The sequence below is a fragment of the Manacus candei genome, unplaced genomic scaffold (genome assembly GCF_025592945.1).
Source record: "Manacus candei isolate 608988 ecotype Guabito, Panama unplaced genomic scaffold, ASM2559294v1 h1tg000060l, whole genome shotgun sequence".
Classification (NCBI taxonomy): domain Eukaryota; kingdom Metazoa; phylum Chordata; class Aves; order Passeriformes; family Pipridae; genus Manacus; species Manacus candei.
In genome coordinates this window covers 7,232,793-7,257,563 of record NW_026138108.1, presented here as the reverse complement: position 1 = coordinate 7,257,563, position 24,771 = coordinate 7,232,793, and the positions used below count along the sequence as shown (strand labels likewise).

Here is a 24,771-nt window from a genome sequence, read left to right as displayed (position 1 = left end):
TGTTAGGCTCATTCTTTACTTGTTGTATTCCTCACCAGTTTATCTTGGAAAAATACCAGCAACTATTGGTGTCATCAACAATTCAATTACTTCTCTCATGCAAAATCTATCCAAAACATGCTCTCAAAATGTAGGTAGTAATAGATACATTACACTACTCTTCTTTACGTTCTTAACTTGTCCCAAGTCCTGTGTGGCACACTAACATTTACACTGTACAACTGACACTGTTGGAAAGAAATTGTGAAATTCTTTTTCCAAAGAATCAATTCAAGTTCAGACCTGAGCACTGCAATGAGCAAGCCAGAAGTTTTCCTTTGATCTTGAACTGAAAATGACAAATCTGCTGTACATTTGGCAGCTTATCTTCCCCCCCTCCACCCCAAATGTGGCAACTCTTAGCTGCCAACTTTCTACAGAAGAATCAAGTGGAAAGCCATGTACCTGTTCCTGCACTTTCTGATTTGGTATTACTTCAGTGTGCTCTGTCTAAAAAAAACCAGTTTGAATTTGGCCAGGATTCCAACATTATGCATACACCATTCTGTGATGGCATTCGTAGGACAAAATTATGAAAGGATTTCATAAAAGATAATAATTAGCCATGGGTAGGTAGAGACCTGTAACATGAACATGTCTCTTGCTTCATGATTGTGCCTCAATTCTGCAACTGGGAACTCACTCTTTGAAAGAGTGATTATGGAAGTCATGGAAAAACACACTTAGAAAGAGATAAAAGGACCTTAAAATCTACTCTCAACCTGCCAAAAGTCAACCTCAAACAGGTTATTCATTTTATAGCCTTTGTTCTCATTGTTAGTTCATCTGAATTAATTTTTGTGTTAGGCTGTGAAGGAATTCAATAGATCTTCTGACTACAGAATGAGAGAAGTGATGTCAAGCCTGGAAACACATGCAATAATGAAACAAAGCATACAGAAGAAACATGTTGGTTCTCTGTCTTTATTAATCCAGTATTTATTAAGGGCCAGCAGCAGGATGGATCTTATAAAAACAACCTTGGTGGAGAAGCAAAGTACAGGCAAGCTCTCTGCAAAAGTTCTATTCTAAGTCTAAAGCTGCCATGTATTAAAAAAATGCCCCACCTGGGAGCCTGCCAGAAGCATGTGTGGCCACACTTATACAGGACAGCAAACAGAACAGAAGCGGAGACCAAAAACAGACAAACTGAAGTTTTGGGAGGAGATTCTGGATATTCTCCAAGCTGTGATAAAAAAGCATTACCCTCACCTTTAGCTGTGCAATTCTGAAATCCCCAGTGATTCAGTGTCTAGCACGTGAATGGCCCTGTAAGTTGTACCCAGTCACCACTTTTGATCTCTGATTAGATCAGTGCAAGCATGTGACAAAGGGAAACAGCAGCAGCAGGTGACAGGAAGTGTGCATCACAAGTGCAATCCTGGGCATGTTAAAGCCAACTGTGTCACTGGAGAATTGCCCTGCTCAAAGCAGAGTATCAGGTCTCCAGTAAGCCTGCTGGTTTTAGGAGTGAAAAAATGAACCTTCTGCCTCTAATGCTTCTAAGGCTCAAAAAAATCAGAGTAAGGAGGATAAATAAAGTAAACACCAATGCTGACGTACTTTGGTAAAGTCATACATTAAAATATGAAAAAGAAACGTATCAAATAATTCAGGCAACCTATCAGGCCTACTGTTTGCAGTGATAACTTCATCTAGCACTTTAAAGATAAATGTATTCTTGAGATTTGACACACAACAGCCTTTTGTGTTGGCGCAGTGACTTAAACACTTTGGATCTAAAAAAAATTTTTTTTAAAATTTTTTTTTTAGCTTTTCATGAAATTCTTTACATCTTCTCCAATATTCACCCAAGCACATCAAAACATCAGAAAAATATTTCATATATTCAACAGAAATTGCAAAAAATTCAGCAAAGTCCTTTCTTCAACTCCATTATATAAGAGGTTGCTCACTTCTGCATCTAAAAAAACCTGAGAAGTTTAAGAACTAAAGGCAAAGTTAAGAAATCTATCTTATCTCTGCTAATTCTTCCAGTATTGTTTTTTTTTCTTTTTATCCACCCGCTACCATTCTCACTACTATAATTTACTGTAAGGTCAAAGAAGCATTAAAATAGCTGGTGACACTTCAAGTACAGCATTTTATTATATTTTGTGCAATAATAAACACAGCCCTTTGTCAATGACAAAGAATGTTATTAAACATTTTCTTCTTCTATTAAACATTATGAGTGTAAGCTTAGCGCCTTCACTGGTTTTGAATTGCAGTGATGGCAGAGAGGATTTAAGTTGTTACTAAGAGGAGGAACAGCAGTAAGGTCTCATGGAAAATTTATATATACATACAAATTATAATTCTTGGTAGTCTGCAGCACTTCTTGCCATATATACTGAACTATCAAAAAACTTGGAGAAATACTAGTATGATATATAATTACTTTGATTCATAAGAAGACTCTCAAATTTCCCATGTCACAATAATCCCCATTTTTCAAATTATATTGAACAACATTATCTGGGTATACAAGTGCTTCTAAAAGTGCTGTAACACTGCTGTTACAGCTGCACACAGTGCTGCAAAAAAGATTTTTGCTTGGGTAGAAAACACTACTTCTACTTTGAGATCCTACTAGACTTCTAGGCTAAACCCATGGCCATATTAAAACCAGCATTAAAAGAGTATTGGATTTAAAGTGAGTAAAATTCTAGTTAACAAGCTGAAACAATAGCTTTTTCCTTTACCTTAGAGCCAGGTTTTGTATCAACAGCAGATGTAGTTACTGCAGTGGACGTTTCACTGACCATGCTTGAAGGTCTTTGGTTTATTTGTTGCTTGGACATAGATGAATTCTGTCTAGAAAATAAACAAAACCAGATAATCTAAACCACATTGTTTCAAACAGTCAGCTTTGCCTTTTCATATTTAAGATTCACAGTGTGCAAATGAACAACAAGCTAGTCAAATATTTCCCATAAACCTGCAACTTCCTTTGCACCACTCCTGTTATTTTCATTTCAGGTCTTTCTCAAGCAGATGCTGCCAGTGACATCTGATGATTGGTATTTGTCTGTGTATCAGGAGCGAAAAAACTGCCAAAGAGAATCAAGACATAACAAAGAGCACTCAGAGAAGATAGGGTTAATGCAGAGAAACTAAACTGTGCCCAATTTAGAGACTTGGCTGCAAACATGTGAAAGAGCAAATATTGGGGAGGGAAAGACAGGAATCAGCACTTTGCAATAACAGGCTTCTTATTTAAAATCAAAGTGAGACCAGTCTACTGTTAGATCTTTCACTAACTTAATGTTAGATCTTTGCATCTGCCCAAAATATGATTCATACCATAATATGAATTATTAAAACACTCTTTTAGTGAAATGATGCAATTCATGGCAGATATTGTTAGAAATATGTAACTTCTGAGTCATACTAAGATTCCAGAAATCCTGATAACTAGCTCAGATACCCGTTTAAAGCACAGGTGAGGTCAATCCCACCAGAAGAACCCGTTCAACAAGTAAGAATTCAGTACAGCTGCCCAGATGAAGAAATAAGAGGATAAATGTAGGGGCAAAATCTTGTTGAATCGCATATGCAAGTTGTGAAGAGAAGCCCCAGCAGCCAAGCTTGACACCAACCTGTGAATTAAAACCATAGGTGGCATTTTCAAAAATCATTAATGACATAATTTAGCAAATTGTATTTTAGGAATAAGTAGCAATACGGTCACATCAGAAAACAAAATAAACAATAAACAACCCATGATTTTCCTTTTTCCATCTCAGTAAGTCAGCAAAGCCAGTTATTAAAAACAAAAAAAACCAAAAAATATGACATACAAGCCACACCAAATATGGCTGTTGCTAGCACTTAAATTCATTCCAGTTCTGAACACAACAGAAAACAGAGTAACTCTGAGCAGTTAACACTCATGAGAACAGAGAAGAATAGTTTGTGACTGTAGCAGCTCAACACAAGATTTATCTACATCAAGGCATTTGCCATCACTGCTCTTCCTCAGTTACAATCTCAACAATTACCAGTTCAAAGGCTTTTATAGGGGATTTGGTGTCAGGGACAGCACATTTTTCCATTTGTTACCACAGAGTTTCAATTAAGCTTGCAAGCAAGTAACACAACCTTGGTCCCATTTTCTTTATGCCTTGCTTATTTGGCTTAAGTCCCTTCTTGCTAGACTTTACACATAAGCTCAGGTCCAAGATATGAGAACAAACTACAGCAAGGCCAGGCCAAAATTCCTGGCCATCCTTTAAAGCACGAGAGCTTCATCATATCATTTGAGTCAGTTTGCCTTACCTCTTATGGACCAGGTATCCTACTTCAACTGGAATATACAGTTAAAAGATTAAGACACTTCCCATATATGAAACTGCCTGACTAAGCTATTTCTGTCTTGCTCCCTTCCCACTTTATAAACTTTCAAAATAGGTAGAAAATACAGATGTACAATGTGCCTGCATCTTACTTGCCTTCTCCTAATATCTACTTACCAAAATAGTTCCATTTCCCTGCTCAAGGCAACTAAACCAAGAGTAGGTACTTCAGTTTGGGAGGAACACTAACAGGGGTGTGAGAATCATCTACACTGCTTCCTCAAAATGGAAAATATTAGATTTTATATCATTAAGAAAGCCACTAGAAATGAGTCACAAAAGCATGAAACCAAAACACATCCAAGAAAAAGGTCTGGCTTCAGAAGACAAGAGATCTCCCTTCTTGCCTTGAGGTTTAGATTCTCTACAAGGTTCCCACCACAAACATTGAGCGTTACACTGTAGGACAGTCACACGTTATTATCCAGGTACTTACTGGGTTGAGGAGGGAGGAAAGGAGGAGGTGGAAAGAGCACATAACATACATGTTCAGAAAATCTTTTGCCTTTCCAGACTTTAGATAATATGATTGGATTACGTTGCTTTCTTCTAATAGAGTAGCTATTTCAGAGAGCTACCTTTCTCAGAAGAGAGAAAAATAAAAAATCAAATTTAAGTTTTGACAAATTGGAATTAATTTTTTCAATAAAAAAATTAATAAAAAAAGATGAATAATCCCAGAGGAATGGTTTTAATTTAAAATTCAACTCTGATTGAACTGATTTTCACTATTCCTCTAGATAATGTTCACAGCTGGTTAAAAATACTTCACTTAAAAAAAAAAAAGAAAAGTAGAAGAACTAGAGAGGAAGATAAGCTTTATATGTTTAACAAGACCATCACTATCAGAAAACCATAATGCAATGATGAATGTGTAATTTCTAAGCATTTATTATGTGGTCATATAGTGATTTCTCTTCCATTTGCTACTGGAAGTGATCACTGCCAATATATCGAGCTTTCCTTTTCTAGTAGTACCAAATTAATGATGAACTTCAAATTCACAAGCAGAAAAATGCTTTTTAAAAAATGTGAGGTTGTTGCCATGGAAGAATTCAAATAGCCAGCAAAAGAGACATTTAATCCATTGAAAGAGAAAACACAATATTATTCTCCTAAAAATGAAAAGTCTTTGTCAGCAAATACTGGTTATCTAAACTTGCTGTATCTGACACGTAACAGAAAACACCAAACAATATTGAAAATTAACTTCAGTATTTGTATATATTTCAAGGATACAATAGATTTGTTGCATGAAATCAGAACATAACAAAACTCAGGTATTCAAGTCTCTTAACAGCTAATTAATATTCTCAGTCTGTTTTTAAATCAAATAAAAATAGGCAGAATATGAAGAATTACATGAAACATCCTGGCATGTTAATGGAGTTAATGCTGTCCTAACAGTATTTACAGATTCAACTTTAAAAATAAGTGACTACAGCACTAACGGTGCATTCAGAAGCATTAGTTCAATATCACTATTACCAAAGATGTCTGATAATATCTGTTATCCAAGATACCACATTCTGTCTTCATAGTGATGGGTTTTGACTATTTTCAGGCTAGTTTTCTTTGTGCCTCCCCCAAGTGTGTGCATACACATACAGAAGTGCAGTATGTACATTTGGAGCCCCAGTACTGTGTAAATTTTTTTTAAGTACTTGAAAATAACACTCTATATAGTAGCTCCTGTCAAGCAGCTCTCTGCACTACTTATGCAGTGCTAGTATATCTACAGAAATAACATTTACCAGCTAAAAGAGTTATATAGCCAATATTCGAGTTATTAAAACCAACACTGAACAATAAAAAACAACTACACCAGTAGCCCATATTGAAAATGCAATACTCATGAGAGAACACATTCCTTTGCTCTAATAGACCATAAAGATCGGTCGACTTGGAAGATCGACATTCACAACTGCAACTTAAAAACTTAATTTGGTTGGATCATACATGATGCAATTACATTGTGTCAATCTGGTTTTACTACCCATAAATCTCCTAATCAGCTAGAAAAAAAAACCAACTGTCCTAGTATTTCTATATATGTAAACATGGCAGATATTTCTGAGTTGTTTGGGTTTCCTCTTTTCTCTCCACCTGATATTTTTGCTGCTATAGTAACCAAACGCAATAAATGAAATAAGATGGCTCTCTACCCAGAGGTAATACAAAGGTTTCATCAGTCACACGAAAACAGGCAAGAAAGAAAATAACATTCACTGGATTAAGCACTCTGTATTTTTCCCCCCTATATGTCTACATTGATGTTCAGGTCTAATCTTTTCTAAAGGATAAAGTACTATCTTCTCATTCGCAAACACACTACTATGGCAAATACATCATACAGATCCTAATACACAACTACTAGTGTTTAACACAGATAAAATTAGGTATGTGGGTGCATATGCCTTATTCTTCCTTTCTGTATACAATTACTTAAAGAATTGTTATTTAAAGAAAGATAAGAGAGGAGAAATCTAAACAGTACATACATCTATCCTAAGAAATTCTATCATAGGTTTTTCAGAGAAACACATATGTAACAATGTGGTAAAATAAACCTAACACCTGTCTGGCAGCCTTATCATTAATTCTCAGTTTCCCACTGGTTGTTTAAGAAAGGTGCCTTTGTGGATTAAGGGTTCATTAAAAACATGAAAGTACAGCACAGAAATCAAGAGGCAGTTGTGAAATGGAGGGAGTCTACCAGAGAGGTTTCCCATACAGTAAGATGCTCAGTTTATTTAGAGGTGATCCTAAAAACCAAGTCAATAGAGAACAAAAATTATTCTGGATAAAAACTGAAATGCTGGCAGGAACAGATAAAAAATTAATCTTCAGATATGAGTAACCAAATGATAAGATGCCAAACTGAATTCAGTGTCAACAACAGAAAAGTAATTCAAAAGAGGAAGAAATGAAAAACATCTCTGCAGCTTTTATCACTCAAAACAACACTGGCAAGGAAAGGATATTTTTAAATCTAAGCACAAGGAGTAGCAGCAGCCAAAGAATGTTAAGAATTATTAGTAAAGGCATAGAGAAGGCAAAGTACAATTAAATTATTATAACAAACAATGAGCTCATGTGCTGAATACTGCATTCACCTATAATCAATCACTCCATCAGAAAAAAAATAAATCTGAAAGTGACATACAGAAAAGCTGGCTCTCAAGTAGAGTTAGTGAAAGCTACTGAACACACATCCCACACACAAAGTGACCAAATCTGCTAAGCTTGGAAAAACAAAATAAGAGGTAGGGATTTCACAGTGGTCCCAGCTAAGAATGTGTTAGGAAATAAGGAATCACTGTTTTAAAAAAAAAATCTAAATAAGAACACCTTTAGGAAGAAGGAATAGTATAAGGATCAAAGATAATATAATTAAAAAATCACAGGTTCCAGTCACAATGGAGTTGAGGAAACCAGATTTCAGCTTAAAAAAGCAAAACTGATGTGATATTGTTTAAATGCCTTGGGAAAAGACTAGTGAAATACAGTCTCAGTCTTCTACTGAAAGTACCCAGTTCTCATTTGATCAAGTGAAGCAAGGGCATGTGGTTCACAACTGAGTCACCATCAAGCTAGAATTACATCATTTATTGACGTCATTCTCCAAAACTTGTTTTCAAATCTTCTCGCCAGAACACTGCTTCCAGGATGAGGAATGGCCAGAGCAGTCCCTACATTCATCATTTCTAGATGACTGTAAATTACTTTTCTGATGTTAAATGTGTCCTTTTAAATGGATATGTTTGCTGCAGCCTGAACAAGTTGGTGCTTCCTTCTCCCCACTAGCTTCCAGTCAATATCTGGTTACAACTCCTGCCTTTGGCCCTAATCTTAAATTAAAATCAACCCATCAGTAATAAATCATGTCACAACCACACTGAAGAACAAGTAAGAGTGCTACTACTTCAGACAGGATTCTTCAGCTATAGGAAAAAGTATTCGTGGTCAAAGGATCTCACAATGGAAAGTTTCCACAGGCCATGCCAATCCAGAGACTTCCTTTCTGACCAAGTCCTGCTTGTGGAAGTCATTTCATCACATGATATGATCTACTACACTGATTCCAAACTAATACATGATCAACAACACTGATTGTAAGAAATCCCTGATGCCTGAGGGAAAAGAATGAAAATGTGGCATAGTTCCATTACAATTCCTGAAGACAGGGAGGTGCTAGCAGCTACTTTGATTTCAGCAGAGACATCCACAGGTGTCAGGCAGCGTCACTTGACAGGAACTCAGATATGATCGTGATGAACAGCATCTGTGTTAAACCCCTATTGTTGCATAAAAGTGGTATGAAACTGAGGAAACCAGAGCATCCCACACATTTGAAAAAGACATTTTTAAAGCAATTTTAACTTGACAGATTAAAAACGTCTACTTTCAAAAACACTGTATGTACTTTAAGTCAATAATAAAGCTTAGAAAAATGTTTTTGCACAGACTGTTTCCACTACAAACATATCCCTCCAGCCATTCCCTCTTCTTTTAAAATAAAAACCACCTCTCTCCATCAATTCCTACTATTCCTACTATGTAAGATTTTTCCTGGTTTTGATATCATCGCAGTCTGAGTAACTGAAGTCTACAGATGCTCATTCATCTGATTGCCCTCCAAATAAGCACTTTCATTTCTCTTCCAAAAAATTTGCTAACAGACATTAAAGATTACTAAAATCATGTGCCACCATCAAGCAGTTCTTTCAATCCTGCTTTTAATATTTTATCTGCTACCATGATTACAAAACCAAAAACAGCCTGGGGAAGTATGACTAACCCAAGCAGGCACTCCAAGGAGTTGTATCCAAACAACTATTTTCCAGTACACATCTACAAATTTATATTAAACTTGACTGAAACTTTAAAACAGATGAATTAAAAATCAATCAGTGGATAGAAGTTGGAACACCGATACACAATGGTTACTGTCCATAATGTCTTTCAGATTTACTCCACTGCAATGTACCTGTTCACCTCACTAAATGAGCTGGAGCAGTTTGTTTGCATAACTGGAACGAGACAAACCCCTTTGAGCAACAAGTCACCTGCATGCCACTGAACAGCTGGGGTGACCTCCAGCTCAGTAGTCATCCCACAGCCTTCATACTTAATCACAGGCCTCTCCCACAATGTTTTATTTCATGCTAGTTCTCAGCAGGCACATTAATGTAGAATTGGCTGTTAGCTTTGGTTTGGATTTGGGGGAGGGCAGCTGTTAAGTTGGAGGGTTTTGTTGGGGTTTTGTTGCTAATGTTGTTTTTATTTGGTTGGTTTGTTTTTTGAACTGTTTGAGAGCTCCTTCTCAGGGCTACATCAGAACCTCTGAGCTTTACAGTCATGCTCTACCTTCTTCCTCTCCAAGTCCACAGCAGAAGATTTTGCCAGAAAGGACTCAGTCTCCTAGGAGTCTTGCATGGCCCTTCTCTGTGTCTCATTTTTCTTAATAACTACTTTGAATTGAATTTAAAGCAAACTAAATATCAGAGAGTTTGAAATGCAAAGTGTTCAGAATCATCTGGGCAGCCACACAAACCCCCACATCACGGCCATTACAGCATGATGATCAGCCTCTGTCATAAATGAGGGGCTAGAGGCTGCTTAAACAGTGTTGGAAAAGGAAAAGCAACTGGTGTTGTCCCATTCTTGTTGCCTTTGGAGTGGTTTTAGAAGTGATGTAGAACCTTCTCCTAGACTCTGTGTTTTCTGTCTAGGGAAGACACCATTACAGTCGTTCCATTACAAGAGGGATTCCAGGAGCAATCCAGTGTACAGCAAGGATGACAGCAGTAGTTAAACCCTACAATGAAGCAGGGCATGATCCAATCCAAGACCAAAGACATGCCCAAATTCACCAGTTTGAACATACGCATATTTCTTCCTTTTTCTTTTTCTTTTTTTTTTTCAAATCAGACAATCAAGATAAAATATGCTGGAAACTAATACATTCTACACCATTTCTCCAGAATAAAGAAGAATGTCTAATCAATGTAGAACATCTTAAACATAAGATAATCAAGGAAGTACAACGGAAACTAGTAATATTTTGCGTATTTCAATTTCAGTATAAACCTTCCAGCTTGCTCTAAAAACATTTTTCATTTATGTTCTGTATATCTGATATTCATACAAGGCTAAAGCATCACTGTTCAAATATCCTATATATACTGCCTTTTTTGTTTGTTTATTTTTGGGTTTGTCTGGGTTTTTTAAAAGATTTGATAAAGATTTTCTCTCAAGCCCTAGCATGGAACACTGCTGGAATCAAAAACATACTATCACAATGAGAAGTAAAATTTTAAGCATAAATCTCAATGACATTTTTGCTACAATATCAAAAGAACTGTTAACAATCTAAAGTACTAATCTACTGTAGGTTAATGTGCTACTGTTTTAGACCTCTTGACATGGGTATAAAACTACTTACTCTTCTCGCAAAATAAATTCAATATTTTCTGGAGAGACCTGTCCTGTCACAGGATGTCTAAATGATGTGGTCTGCTGATTATGGCTGAAAAGAAAAAAAAAAGAAAAAAGAAAAAAGGAAATTAATATTGCTAAACTCAGTAAAATATGATCTCTAAAAGGCAGAACTATTTATATTGATGCTTTACAGCTCTATTCCAGAAATGAAACATATTTCTGAGGTACTTTTCAAGTCTGAAATGTTTTCAGCTCCTTCCTGTGTTCTTGTTGACTTTGCCAGTGGTACACTGTACCATTTAATTATTAAACAAGTTAATGTTTTAAAACTAAACTAGTTACAATCCTTAGTTAGAGAGATACACTTGAATTTATGACCATTTAAACCTGACTATTACCAGATAATTTAAATATAACACGTAACATAATGTATTGAATTATGTTGCTGTAACTTTCACAGAACAGAACCACTAAAATAACTTGAAATGCTGCTAGACAACATTTTACACATTTTGTATTATTTAATCAGATCACAGAGACATTATGTGGAAGCCATTTCTTGCTTTTTTTTTTCTTCTAGTATGGCATTTCTTTGATGATTTTTCTTCACACCTTCATGCAGCCATTCAGCTGTATGGTCTGTATAAAACAACATAATTTAGTATTTTATCTCAGTTGAATTAAAGTCAGGAATTTCTATCAACTTTCCCCTCACAGCACGATCTAGATGTTTTGCTACCCCCTGTGAAATATTGCTACTCATTAAAGATAAATATTTTACCTATCTGTGTAACTGCACTCATGTAATGCAAAAATATGGAGTGAAGAAAGCTTATTTCAGTTTAAACTGGTAGTCTTCCCTCCTCCCCAAAATCAATTATTTCAGTTAATTGTACAGAAAACACAAGACAATTTCTGTAGAGTCTTATACGTAGTGAGCCCTTTATTCTTCTGTCCAAAAGAATGACTCTATAAAAATCACATATTTTAAAGAAATAAGAAATTAAAGATCTTACTTTAGAATTAGAAAGGTCATGGCTGACATGCTCTTAGCCTTAGAATTAGAGAGAGTAGTAAACGAAGTGCTCACTTATTCAAGGTTCTGAATTTTTCTGGGTTTATTAACAATTTTTAGATAAACATCCAAACTAGAATTCCCACCAAGTGCAGCAAAACAGTAACACCCTGTGAGTATATTCAGAAAACAAAAATTAAAAGGCGTTCAAAAGGATTATATTTCAAAGAGCCAAAAATGAAAACTTGACCAATTTTTTTGCTTAAAGATTTGGAGTTTTTCCTTTCATAATACCCAGCAGTTTCATGTCTTACAGTTTTGACCCTGTTGTCTAGCACAGCAGGACGTCCCCCCAAAACCAGAATAAGGCATAAAGAAATATTTTGATGTTTCAGAGTAATGAAATTCCCAAGAGATAACACTCTTTCTGATGAGTAAAGGACAGCTAAAAATCAATCAGCTCATGCAGCCATGAGTAAATAGCTCAAGACATGCCTTGATTTAAAAAACAAACCAAAACCAAGCAAACCAAAACCAACCAACCAACCAAATAACCAAAAAAACCCCAACAGCAACAAAAATCCCATAAATTGTTCATGCTAAGTCCCACTTGGTCCACAAACAGCAGAGGATGTTTGGTGTGCCATCAGCTTCTCATCCTTTTTCCAATGTGCCTTGCTACAGGAAGTCTGATATAAGGAACTCATATAACAACATTTCCAATGATAAGCTGAGAGCTGTAACAACTTATGTAACACCAAAAGGACTTTTTCCAGCCCCACCTCTTACAAAAATTCTCACCCTAAAGCCATTGGAAACTGTCAACAAGATATTTGGCCATCAACTGCTCTGCGGCACCAGCGACAGCATTTGCTCCCTAGGCTGGTGAGAACTGACCTCTCCTACAGCTGTGGGTTAATAAAGGACCTTTGCAGTTTCTAACTCTTCAGCTTTTCCCATGAAATCAGAGATCCAGAGAAAGTGTCTCCGATAAGCACACAGTGCTAACATCAACAAAGCAGTCAGGATCCTCTTCCTCACAAAAAGACTGAGGAGTACTGTTTATTTCTAAAGAAGCGTTTTTATGTGAGTTTATATTTTAATTTTGGGTCTACATCCGAAGAGAGGGACAGGAACTTGCAGATGTTTTCAAAGAAAATAATAAAGAAATTCTAACACTAACAATTAGCTCCATGTTTCTCACACAGTCCAGTTTTATGTTGAAAGTGTTTCCTCTAAAATCAGGCCTGAAGTAGTCTGTTTAACCTTTGATGCTTAGGTTAGGACTGCTAACAAAAAGGCAGATACCTTGTTAGCTTAGAAAAATCAAAGTACCTTGCCAGTTATATTCTCCAGGGGCAGCCAAACTGTCAACAAGCTCTCCTCTGCAGGCTTCTAGTCATTAATAACTCACTCTATAATTAAGACTAAGAAAAAGGACTGTATTCCAGAAATGCTCTAGGGTTGTTTAGGAAGTATACCATACTAGCACGTACACAAATGTTTTTTTATTTCCCAGGAAATAAATTCATCAGGTCTTCTGAAGATGAATTAGTCCACTTGTTGCAATTCAAGAGGAAGTACATTACTAATAGGCTAAATATTGCTTACTAATAATAAGTGTTTGCTGCAAATTAAACACTTCTTAAATATCTGAGCAAACGCACTTTGGGACAAGTTTTGCATGTCAAATACTAAGAGCAGAGAAACAGAGAGATGGCTCTGTTACTGCACGAAATGCAGATGGTAATTTCACACAGAAGGAGAAGGAATATAAAAGCAAAGCTTCCCGCATATCTGCAGCTTCAGTAAGTAGGACTTGACCGGGAAGAGAGAAGTGAAACCCCTGCCACTAACAATTAGTTTTGCAGAACACAGTGGTTTATTTGAATTTGAAAAGTGAGCGTTTAAGTGTTTTGCCTCACAGGACTCATTAAGAATAAGCGATACTATTCAAAACAACCTATACAACAGATGGCTAATGCCTTGCAACAAGGAATTAGATAGCAGGGAGATTTTTGTTCACAATGAGAGCAGTCAAACATTGGAAGAGGTTGCCTAGCAAAGCTGTGGAATCTCCATCCTTGGAAACATCCAAAATGCGGCCGGATAAGGCTCTGAGCAACCAAATCAAACTTTATGAGCTGGTTCCAGCTTTGAAGCTGGCCTGGTTCTGAACAAGATGGGTTAGATCTAATGGTGTACAGGGGCTCCTTCCAATAAAAATTCTGTTCTATCATTCTATACACCTCCATCTTTCCCTAAAAATATAATTTAATTCTTCCAATACCTCTAAAGCTTTCTCAGTTTTTAAACAGATTTATTCCAAGACTATTAGCAGTACCTTTTTCTTAGAACAAGAGAAATTGAATCATTAGGTCTTTAGATTACAATTTCTTGTTGTTGCTTTCATGTCTTTTAAACATTTTCTTAACAGGGATATCTGTTTAAACAACAGTGATAACAACAGTTTCGTTAGTGAGTGATCTAGTAAACCTGTTGCAGTGCAAGTTTTCCTTTCCTTCCAAGCACAGACTAAGAAAAGACCTGACACAGCTGTTCTCCAGACACATCAGCTAACCAAGCCTCACAGTAGTTAATCACCTGTATTTCCTCCAAATAGCAACTGCTGAATATGTTCCTATTGTCCAGAAATCTATCATGTATAACAGGCACAATAAATGTGCCTTGATAAAAGGACACGATATGCTGCTCCACTCTTCATGCCCCTCTTATTCTGTTTTTTTCACTAGAGAAAGACTTAATAGCCCTCAACAAAAACGGGAAAGGCTTATGATTCTTCACTGTGTGAATTCTGAATGCTTTGAAATTTGTATTAGTACACCACCACACATTTGAAATGCCAAGATAACTTTTCTAGCAATGTTACAAATTTTCTGTGTGAGAAAATACAGCATTTTTTCCTAGCAACCTAATTCTAACAGTTTTGTATTATTCTGATTTTGTACAAATACTGATCAACAGAGTCACCAAACCAAAGCAAGTATAAAAACATGAAAAATCCACACAAAAATGACATTCATTAGCATCTACCACTACCAGCATTATTAAATTACACTACAGACTGTTAGAAGTAATTCTGAACTTCAAAGTTACAGAACACCATTTTCCAAGGATTGCTGTTGGTTTGTAACAGTTAAGACTCACACCCTTCATAATGGAATCAGAGTTTAAACACGTTTCTTTTTAATTAGATACCTCAACACAAATTCTATTATTTCACAGCATGTGTACACAACATTTACCAGTGTAAGAACTGACAGTCGCCCACTGTCTTAAGACAGATTTACTAAAGCAGTTTAGAAAGACTCAAGACCTTCAAGATGTAAACAAAATGAATACACCTGGCTAACCTGAGCCCCACGTGAAGTCATGCTGCTTGAGCAGCTAATGTCACTTCTAAGCTGGCTCTGGGTTCAGGTGTGGGGGTGGAACCAGATAACAGATAACCTTAAAAACGGGAAGTTGTTACGCTCCTGCTGGCTGGGTGGGAGTGCAGACAGACAGACATGTCTATCCTTAGATAGCACCTTACTGCTCACCATCCAAATGCAGCCTAAAACATTGCTCAGGTGTTCATTAAGCAAGTCTGCAAATTTAACGCTGCCTATCACTTGCTTGCACTAAACTAACCTATAGTATGATAAAATTTAACTGATTTTAACACAAGAAAACCATACAACTACAATCCAGTCTCCAATTCTATAATATAATTGACACAGGCAGGCACTTTTTCTTGCATGGATGCTTTTGCAGAACTCATAATTAACATGACTTCAGTTCATTTTGTATTTGAGTCAAAGCCAAGTTCTAATTATTAATTTTTGGACATGAGTGATGCTGATGACCTTTCATTTGAAGTCAAGCAAGCTTACAGATTGCCTCTGGAGTAATTTAAATGCCCAGGCAGATGAACCTTGAAATGTGTGAATCAATTATTGATTGACTCTACATCACATTAACAACAAATTTATAGGTTGCGAGAAAAATTCATGTTGTCATTGGACAGACTGTCCTATAAATTATTAGGAGCCACTTGTACACCATTTATTTTCAAGGTAGGCTGACTCCTTTACTTGACTTACCTGCAAGCCAAGATAAACATAAACCCCTTTATGCTCAATACCCCAAATGGTGATGATTGTTATGGGTGGGCACCCACACTTCTGTGGGAGTTTCTGGTGTGGGTGCAGCTGATAGAAGAACTCGTGCAGTGAAGAACCACTGTTCAGCCAGCAGGTTGTTACTCCAAGTAGGAGAAAGTGCTTGTATCTAACCAGGCAAAAAAACAGGCATAGTTTGCTTTCCTTCATAACATATTTCTCAAATACATCAACAGCTTCAAAACAGTTTCAGCAGTGCCTTCTGATTATCTTTTGGATATTGGCTTTTAGAATTAGTTAGAACAAGTATCAATAAATAGTCCAAGAAAAACAGTGCCCTCAAAGCTGTGTAAGTAATATTACTGGAAGAAAAACACAGTGTAATACACTACACAAGCAAAAGCACCCACTACAAGCTGCGTGCACACAAAACTTCATCTTTTCAACACATCAAACATTATCCACAGTTTAAAATAGTAAAAGTGTATCCTCAGAGTAGCAGTAAAATCCTGTAATTAGTGGCTAGAAGACTTTCATAAAGTCTAAATTTCACCTCCTCATACAATTTAATCAGCATCTTAATCTAGGAACTAGTGCATAATAATCACAGAGTAGAAGTGATTCTCTCAAATTTTACATCCCCCCTGAGAATTCACAAGTGTTTAGCTGTTTAGTCAGAATACAATTCTACAACTATCTTGAGCTACTATGTCTGTGACTACTATCAGTCAACACAAGAGTCTGTGCTTATGAAGACAGATAAAGGGGACAAGTTGATCAGATTTTATTATATTTTCACTTCTTGTAAAAGCGTGCAGACAAGAATAAAACATCTTATTAATGTTTGAAACTAACAGTAAACAGACAGTCACGCTGTCACATTGTGTTGTCCTTCTACCCAGTTCACTAATGGTGAGGTTAAAAAGGAACTGCAAGTTTCTTTGGAACTGAAAAAATTATTTTTTCCTGTCTTAATGAAGTACCAAAGATAATTTATACTATCTAATAGTAGTATCAGCAGGAAGGATTTTGTTAATGAACATGCTTTCAAAAACAGATCTAATAAAACAGTGGCAAGCTAATATGGAAAATGCCACAGAATCACTGAAAGTATTTTCAGTCATTATAAGTACTGATAAGAGGATGAATACACTGTCATCACAGGATCGACACAGATTTCCATGAGTAATACAGGCTGAAGTCATCTGCTGATTCACAAATCCTTTCGATGCATATCATGAGACACCATCAGAATTTTATTAACTCACAAAAAAAACACATTCAGGGAACTTGAAATTAAGGGAAAAAAACATGTTAGTCCTGAAGACAAGGAAACATTTAGAAAACACAAATTTGATTCTATTTCCTTACTTTCGCTGTTTCAGAAAAATCACAATCCTTGCCTTCAAAATCAAAAATTAAATTAAAAAACTCTGATAACAGCAAATTAAAATTAAAAGGTAGAAGATCAAGTTACTGTATCACATTATCTTAATTCAGGCTTGGAACTCACTTAGGACTGTTTCTTTCTTTCCCACTAAAGTATTCGAAGGTAATCAGACAATTCTCCTTAAACCCCCAAAACAAAATGCACTATCTTCAAAACTATCTATCTAATTTGCAACTTTGCTACCTAACAAAAACAATCTTGACTTTTAGTGACAATGAAATGTCACCAATGTCACAAAATGAACAGCAGACCCCATAGGTTGTACATTCCTTACAAATATCACATCTAACAACATCTAAGCCAAAACAAGAAAGTTTGAAATGGAAACAGGAGTAGGTCCAACAGTTAAATACATGTACTGGTGATTTATACATACATATATTTGTATGCAGACATATATATATATGTATATGTGTATCTGGCATTATATGGGCACACAAATCCTTCTCATCTCCAATGCTGGCACAGATGTTTCTGCAATGATGTAAAACACTTCAGCTTCCATAGGATTAAATGGTTGGGACAATGGGACAATCCCAGCAGTCCAACAGATGCAGAAACTCCTTAGACAGATGTAGTCTGATGGAATCTTTCAAGGCAAAGGCAAGTACTTTTTTCAACCAAAGATTTTGGGAAGCACGGAGGTGTGTGCTTTTCCACCGGAGGTCATTGGTGTTATAGGAAAGCAGCAACTTAAAATTTTTCCACTACTCAGTTCTGTCCAACACATTCAGCAGCATTTGCTGTATAGCCTTACACAAAGAAGAAAACAATATAACCACATTACAGAAGCAGGGCTGCAGAACAGTTCTAAAAAAAATGCTGCCATAAACCAATCCTGACACACGGAAACAGCACACAGAGAGCAACACGTCACATTATTTATTTCTTCTGGATCTGGTACACAAACTAAATAATAAATTCATTCTCTAATAAAAAAGAAAGTGGTGATATCATTAAGTAATATGACTAAAGCACCCTGGGTAAAAGCAGCACTCTTATATTCCAACATCGACCATAATTTAAAGAGTTTAGTGAGGAAGGCACCCAACAAGCATTGCCACATAAGCATACTGGTGTGGAAAGAGTATTTAAGAGAAGCTTTACACAAAAATATTATACATCTCAAGTTGTAAGTCATAACAAAACTGGTTAAAATAGAAGAGGTGTTCACATACATAGCATCTAAATATACCAAAGGAGGCTGAAACCCCTCGTTAGTCCTAGTTGAGCATATTTTACTTTGATGGGAAGACTTGCATGATAAAGGACAACACAATCCACATTGCTCTAAACATGAAAGCAAAAATGAGTTTTCCAGCATCCAGTTTTCATCTAAGTAACAAGCCATACAGTGCAGAAAGCTGAAACAATGCAACAGCTATAAAAACTGGATAAAATAGATTTCGAAACTCCATTCCACTGTCACATAAGACATATAACCTCAAAACAGTGATCAATTTTAACTTAAAGCAAATGCGCCTCTGATTTATTACTTACTGAATTTAATGCATAATACAAAAAAAAGTGATTATCAGAGGACAATACTGCAGACTGCGACCTTGTGTGCCCTCAGACAACGTAGAAACACACTGCCCTTTTCCCCTCTCCATAAAGCAGAAATGCTTTATCTACACAACCTATACCATGAAAACGGAGTTTTAATCAAGTACTGCCTCTTTACAAAATCACAAGTGTCCAGAATGGAATTAAAGAATAGCTGGTATCCATCAAGTTCTCTCAGGGTTACAATCTACAATACTGAATCCAATTTTGGACCTCCTCATACAGGAAAGGGCATCAACAAACTAAAGCGAGTTCAGCAGAGGGGCACCAAAATGGTAAGGAGCACCTGCTGTGTGAGGAGAGGCTGAAGGAGCCCTGTCTCCTGCCAGGACATAATCAAGAAGTCTCTTTATAGTAGTAGATGATGGGAGTACGGGAGAGAGGTGTAAAATGAAATGCAAGACTTTCAGACTGCTCATAGGAGAAGCTTTTTCACCTTGAGGATACGAATATGTACTGTGAGGATGGCAAAGCACTGGAACAGGTTGCCCAGAGAGGCTGGAAGTTTTCAATACTAGAGTGGAGGAAGAACTGAGAAACCCTGTCTGACCTCACCACTGACCTTGCTCTGAGCAGGAGGTTGCACTAGAGACCTGATGTCTCATCCAATACAAGTTGTCCAACAAGCGTAAGGTTGGGTATAGTTCCTAATTCTACCACAAAACCAAAAAGCCCCCACAAACAAAACCCAAATCAAACAAGAAAGTTTTGCAGAACAGATTTTGCTAATAATGCAAAAACTCCACATCATTTAGGAAGAAAAACTCAAAATAGCATTAAAACCTGGTTTCTTTCAAACTTCAATAACACCATTAATTAACTTCTTCAACAAATAATTAAATCCAAAGCCCATTTACATTCTCTTAATAAATATTCCATGAAAGAAGATAATTTATACAGGTTGGGTTCCTGTGGTTCTGTGCTTTATATCCAATAGGACACATTTTCCATCCAAAGCTTTTCCTGCAGCTAAGGTCATTCAAAACACGCATGAGTCTGGCTCTGTCCCTCTCTAGCCCTACCTATGTCCTCCACAGCTTCACAATACTAGTATTGACTGTAATCCTACAAACCTCAATCCCTTCAGACACCAAGCTAAAGAATAAACAAGGATATTACCATTGTATTTTCTGAAATCATGTTTAATATGAAGAAACCACAATTCCCACAGAGCACACCTATTCTTGTGGGTTAGCTGTTTACTGGCATATATATTAATAAAAGTTCCTTCATTAGTAGCAAACTGTTCCAGCCTATCTTGTGGTTAACTCTGAAACACTTCAAACTCTATTCATCTGCAGCTTACACCAAAAAAGTAAAAAATTACAGCAATGAAGTTATTTCTTCTGGTCTGTGTAATTCCTGACTGTTTTAAAGGAGTTCTTCCTTCCCCAATCTCTCAACTCACTGTACTGAATAAAATGTAATGCATCTCCTCCAAATTTAAATGCATTTGTAAAATATTTTTCGTATAAAATCTTAAATATTAAATGGACTACAGTAGTCCTGAAGGGCCCTTAATATCAAGCTTTTGCTTGAGAGAAGATTGGTAACACAAGATCATCTTGCCTAGAGCAACAGGTATAAATTAATGGAGCTTTTCAGACTGACTCTTCAAAGCTATGAATTATACAAAGGTTACTTTCCTTTCCAAAGCAGCCCAGCACCTACAGCACTGAAACACTGACAGGTTCAAGAGCTGTGACAGCAGCATCCGTTCACAGAACACAGTCGTAAGTCACACACAGAGCCCAATTTACACTCCACAGTTAGAACCAAGAGCAGGCTCCTTAACCAGCTCTTACACTGGGGCACTGGGAGCCATTCCTAGCAGAACTTCATTATCCCTCCTTTCTGGGCCTTTCTTCCCTCCTGCACATGGTGCAGACCTCAGACACATGGCCCAAAGCCCGGCCCCACAGCACCCCTGCATGACACCTGCACACTGATCCCTACCAGGGAGGGAAAAAACCCCAAACACATCATAGGTGACACTGCCATTAAATAAAACTTCAAAGATTACAGGAAGGGGTTATTTGCACTGTCAGAGACTAGCATCTCTTAAAAATATTTTTTTCCAGTCACATTAATCAATACAGTATGATTAAGTTACCGTGTATTAATCACACCCTTTACTACCTCATATAAAATGGTTCTGAGACCAAAGCTATAAAGCAGATAAACCTTTTGTAAAATGTTATTTACTCAAATGTTTTCATCATACAAGTTACCCCACTGTGCAGTAAGAAACCCACTATGATTCATAGCCTAAAACCAATTTCAGATTAATATTTTAGGGATTGGAACTGTAAAACAGACATGGAAGATTATATTTTTAGATTATGCACAGTTTATAAATTTTCCAGAAATATCTTTTAAATTCAACAAAAAGCTCATCAGCTACAAAAAAAAAGGGGAGGAGGTATTTATAGCTATATAAATATGTAAATATGTAGCTATATCAATATATAGCAATCTGAAGCTGACAGTTTCAGACTAACTTGCCCAAAGAAATAACCTAGAGATAACTAGTCCTTACAGAGATGTAGAAATACTCAGTGGTCCCAAGCCAGATAAGCAGACAAACAACTCAGACATTTCCAAACAATCCATTGAAATGTTGCTGCAGAATTAAAGTATTCTTTTTGGCATCTATAGACTGGAAAATATGCTACAATATAAATAACATTACTAGACAGCATTTATACAAAGAAGAAAAAATGCAATCATTAATATATTAATAACTTCAACATTGCACTAAACAGTTCCAATCTTTAAAACATCTCTGCTTTAATACTCATTATTTTACTCAACGAAAAAAGCCAAGTAAACTGTTTTGAAAATGAACTATTTTGGTGTGTGTAATTCCAGAATTTTCTTTGCTAAACACAAATCAGTGAACTAATTCTCCAGAACTATTTTCAGTCATCCAGTGTCTCCTCCCCAACCCCCAACTCCCCACTATGTAATCAAAGCACGTCAAGTCACAATATAACCAACAGCAACTGGTTAATAACAATTTACTTTACTGGCATAAGTTATGCTGAGTTTAGTATATTGAATATCTAAGTATGTGAACCAAACATAAATCAAATTTAAGAAACTCATAAAATCACATCCTGTGTTAAATTTCTTGAGTCAACACACAGTACTATCAGAAGGTGAAAATTTGAGAATAAAATATTAAAATAAAATACAATCAGACAGCTGTGACAAGAGTGAAAACTACCTAGCCACAGAAGAATCATCTGCATTTTCTTAATGCCACTAAGTAGACATATTAACAATGCCCAAACTATCTGCTCAGAAAAAGTCCAGGCTTCACACAACTGATGTCAACATGAAGATCTACTGGCTAAGGAAAATAGCATAAGGAATGTACAAAGAAACACATTTTCACTCTTCCCGTGTCAAAAACTGCTTTAGTTAGCTAGCAAACACACTTTTAAAGCTACTTTGTTGGTTTTCTGTGAAGTAGTTCAGAGGTTTCATTTATATCAGCAAACATCAATATGCATTGTTGGATAGCATGCAGCCTTCTGGGGCAGCACACAGCTTCACAATCAGTTCTGAATGACACTCACTGTGAAACCACCACATCCCACTGGAGAAGACGAAAACTCCTTCGTTAAACATGAGGAGTGTTATTATTTTTTAAAGTAACTGGAAAGATGAAGCAATCGCCACCTTTCACAATAAGCCTGGAAGTCAACAGCCACATAAAACTGCTAAATTGTCAACAGCCAACAAGGACGAAATCAGCCTCCTTTGCCTCAGGGAGCAAGGCTGCAGCAAAACTCATCCAAGAGACAGCTTCTAGTACACCACTATATATAGTGGAGCTATCAGCTACATTCCTCCTAGGCCACTTGAGCAGCATGTTACAGTCTCTTTGCCTGCTTCTTGTCCTGTAGCTCCACAGTACTGAAGCCCCCAGCAGAGCCCTCCATTCTCAGAAAAGTGAAGCCAGTGCAGATGACACCTTCCAGAGCACAACAGCACTGCTGCTGCTGCTGCTTTATCGCCAGGACTTTCACAGCCTACACAGCTCCACAACAGTGTCAGTGTCTTAAATCAGACCTCAGCCAAATGATCTGCAGTAACACCCACCTCTCACCTTTGTAATACAAGGACTAGTTCTCTGCCATCTCCCCCAGCTGGCCAGCGACCTGTGAGGACAGTCCCGTGCCGGTTCACTTTCTGACCTCAAAGCATCACCACTGTTTGTTGCTGTCAAATAAGAGGGCCAGAGCAGAGCACAGGCACCTCACAGGGATCGCTGCGGGCCGCACGTCTCACTGCTCAGCTTTGCCCCGTCAGCCGAGGCACAGGCAAGGGCGATGCTGAAGCAAGAGAATCTAGCAGCAGGAGAGCTCTCACGTTGCTGACAAGGCCTGGGGTGAGAACAGGGAGCGCTGGCAGGATTAGACATTGAAAGAAATTCCAAAAACTTCTTCAGATCCTGCATTAAGTCCTTTCAATGCCAAGATAGTCTCTATCAAGCATGTGACTGAAACCTGGCAGCCGTGAAGGTGAAGTAACTTCACATGAAATAATATTTGTTCTTTAGGTAATTATTTAACAGCACATACGATGACAGAATGCCTTTGAAAAATGTGCATCTTTAACTTACAGAAAACTTTGTAATCTCTTGAAAATACAGATATTAAACAGTCTTTCACTATTCAGGGAATTAAATTTTTTTCTCCTTCAGATATCACAAGATCATAAGTAAAGTTCTCCAAAGCATATGACTGAGCAGAGCCAGACTAAGAGCTAGACACTCTAGATAAGTTCAGACCAACCCTACAGTATGAAGGGTTTATTTAATGCTAATTTTTAAAATGCAACAAACTCCAAGCACAACATGATGAGTATTCATATGCATATATACTTTATCAAAAGGATTACAAGCTGCACAATACCTTTTCATGCTTTCAGTGCTTCCGTTATATCTTAATTTACTAATTATAGAAAAAGTGCAATGTTTTAAAAAATGCTTACATAAATGTTTAATCTAGCAATATAACTATTTGCAAAAGAAGATTCAGTTGTTCCATTTGGTTTTGGTTTTTTGTGCTTGTTTCAGTTTTGGTTTACATACCTTTTCTGGGACTTTATCTGATTACACAAAGTCAAAACTTTGCAAGAGGAAATACAGTAAGTAATTGGACAAATCCTGTATTAGTTCCTTCTGAAAACTTATGTTCTGCATATAAAAATTTAATTTCAGATTAACTTCATTTTCATTTCTCCCAGTCAGCTACTAGAACTGTTGAAACTAATCAAGGTCACAAATCATTTCTCTGAACATCTACTGTCCCTAAAACATAAATTTGAATTGATGGAGTGATGGATTTTAGTTATTTTGGATATTAGACTGTGACTTGGAAATGTGTCTTTGCAGAGAAATGGCGTTCTCCCACAAGAAAAGCAAACAAAGTGGCTAGATTTCTAAAACCTGAAGTTTTTCTGCATCATTAACAGAATTAAAAAGTTAATAATTTTGGCACTACTACATTGGGATTCAGGAGATCAGGATTCATATCTTGGCCCTGAAGCAGATTTCTTGTACGACCCCATCAAGTCATCTTATTTTTATAAAATCACCATTTTTTCAACATTTTAGACTTTCAAAAGAGAGAAAAGGTGCTTATAAATTTAGAGTCTTAACTTCATTTACAGCTTTTAGGGTGCTACTGTAGCACATAGAACCAAAACACCCATTGTTTTTCAATAGTAGAAAGGACTACTTCAACCTTTCAAAAAAATTCC

General features: G+C 36.7%; 1 protein-coding gene across 7 annotated transcripts in view; it reads right to left on the bottom strand.

The window, feature by feature from the left end:
* Positions 1–24,771, bottom strand: part of PLEKHA7 (pleckstrin homology domain containing A7) — a 156,779-nt gene that overhangs the window by 54,378 nt on the left and 77,630 nt on the right. For 6 of the 7 annotated variants that reach the window (XM_051803946.1, XM_051803947.1, XM_051803951.1 and 3 more), the window contains 2 exons: positions 10,846–10,929; positions 2,745–2,856 (listed from right to left, as the gene is read on the bottom strand). In XM_051803946.1, the coding sequence (XP_051659906.1) occupies positions 2,745–2,856; positions 10,846–10,929 (196 nt within the window). The remainder of the gene's footprint in view (positions 1–2,744; positions 2,857–10,845; positions 10,930–24,771) is intronic. The other variant, XM_051803948.1, reaches the window with a different exon arrangement.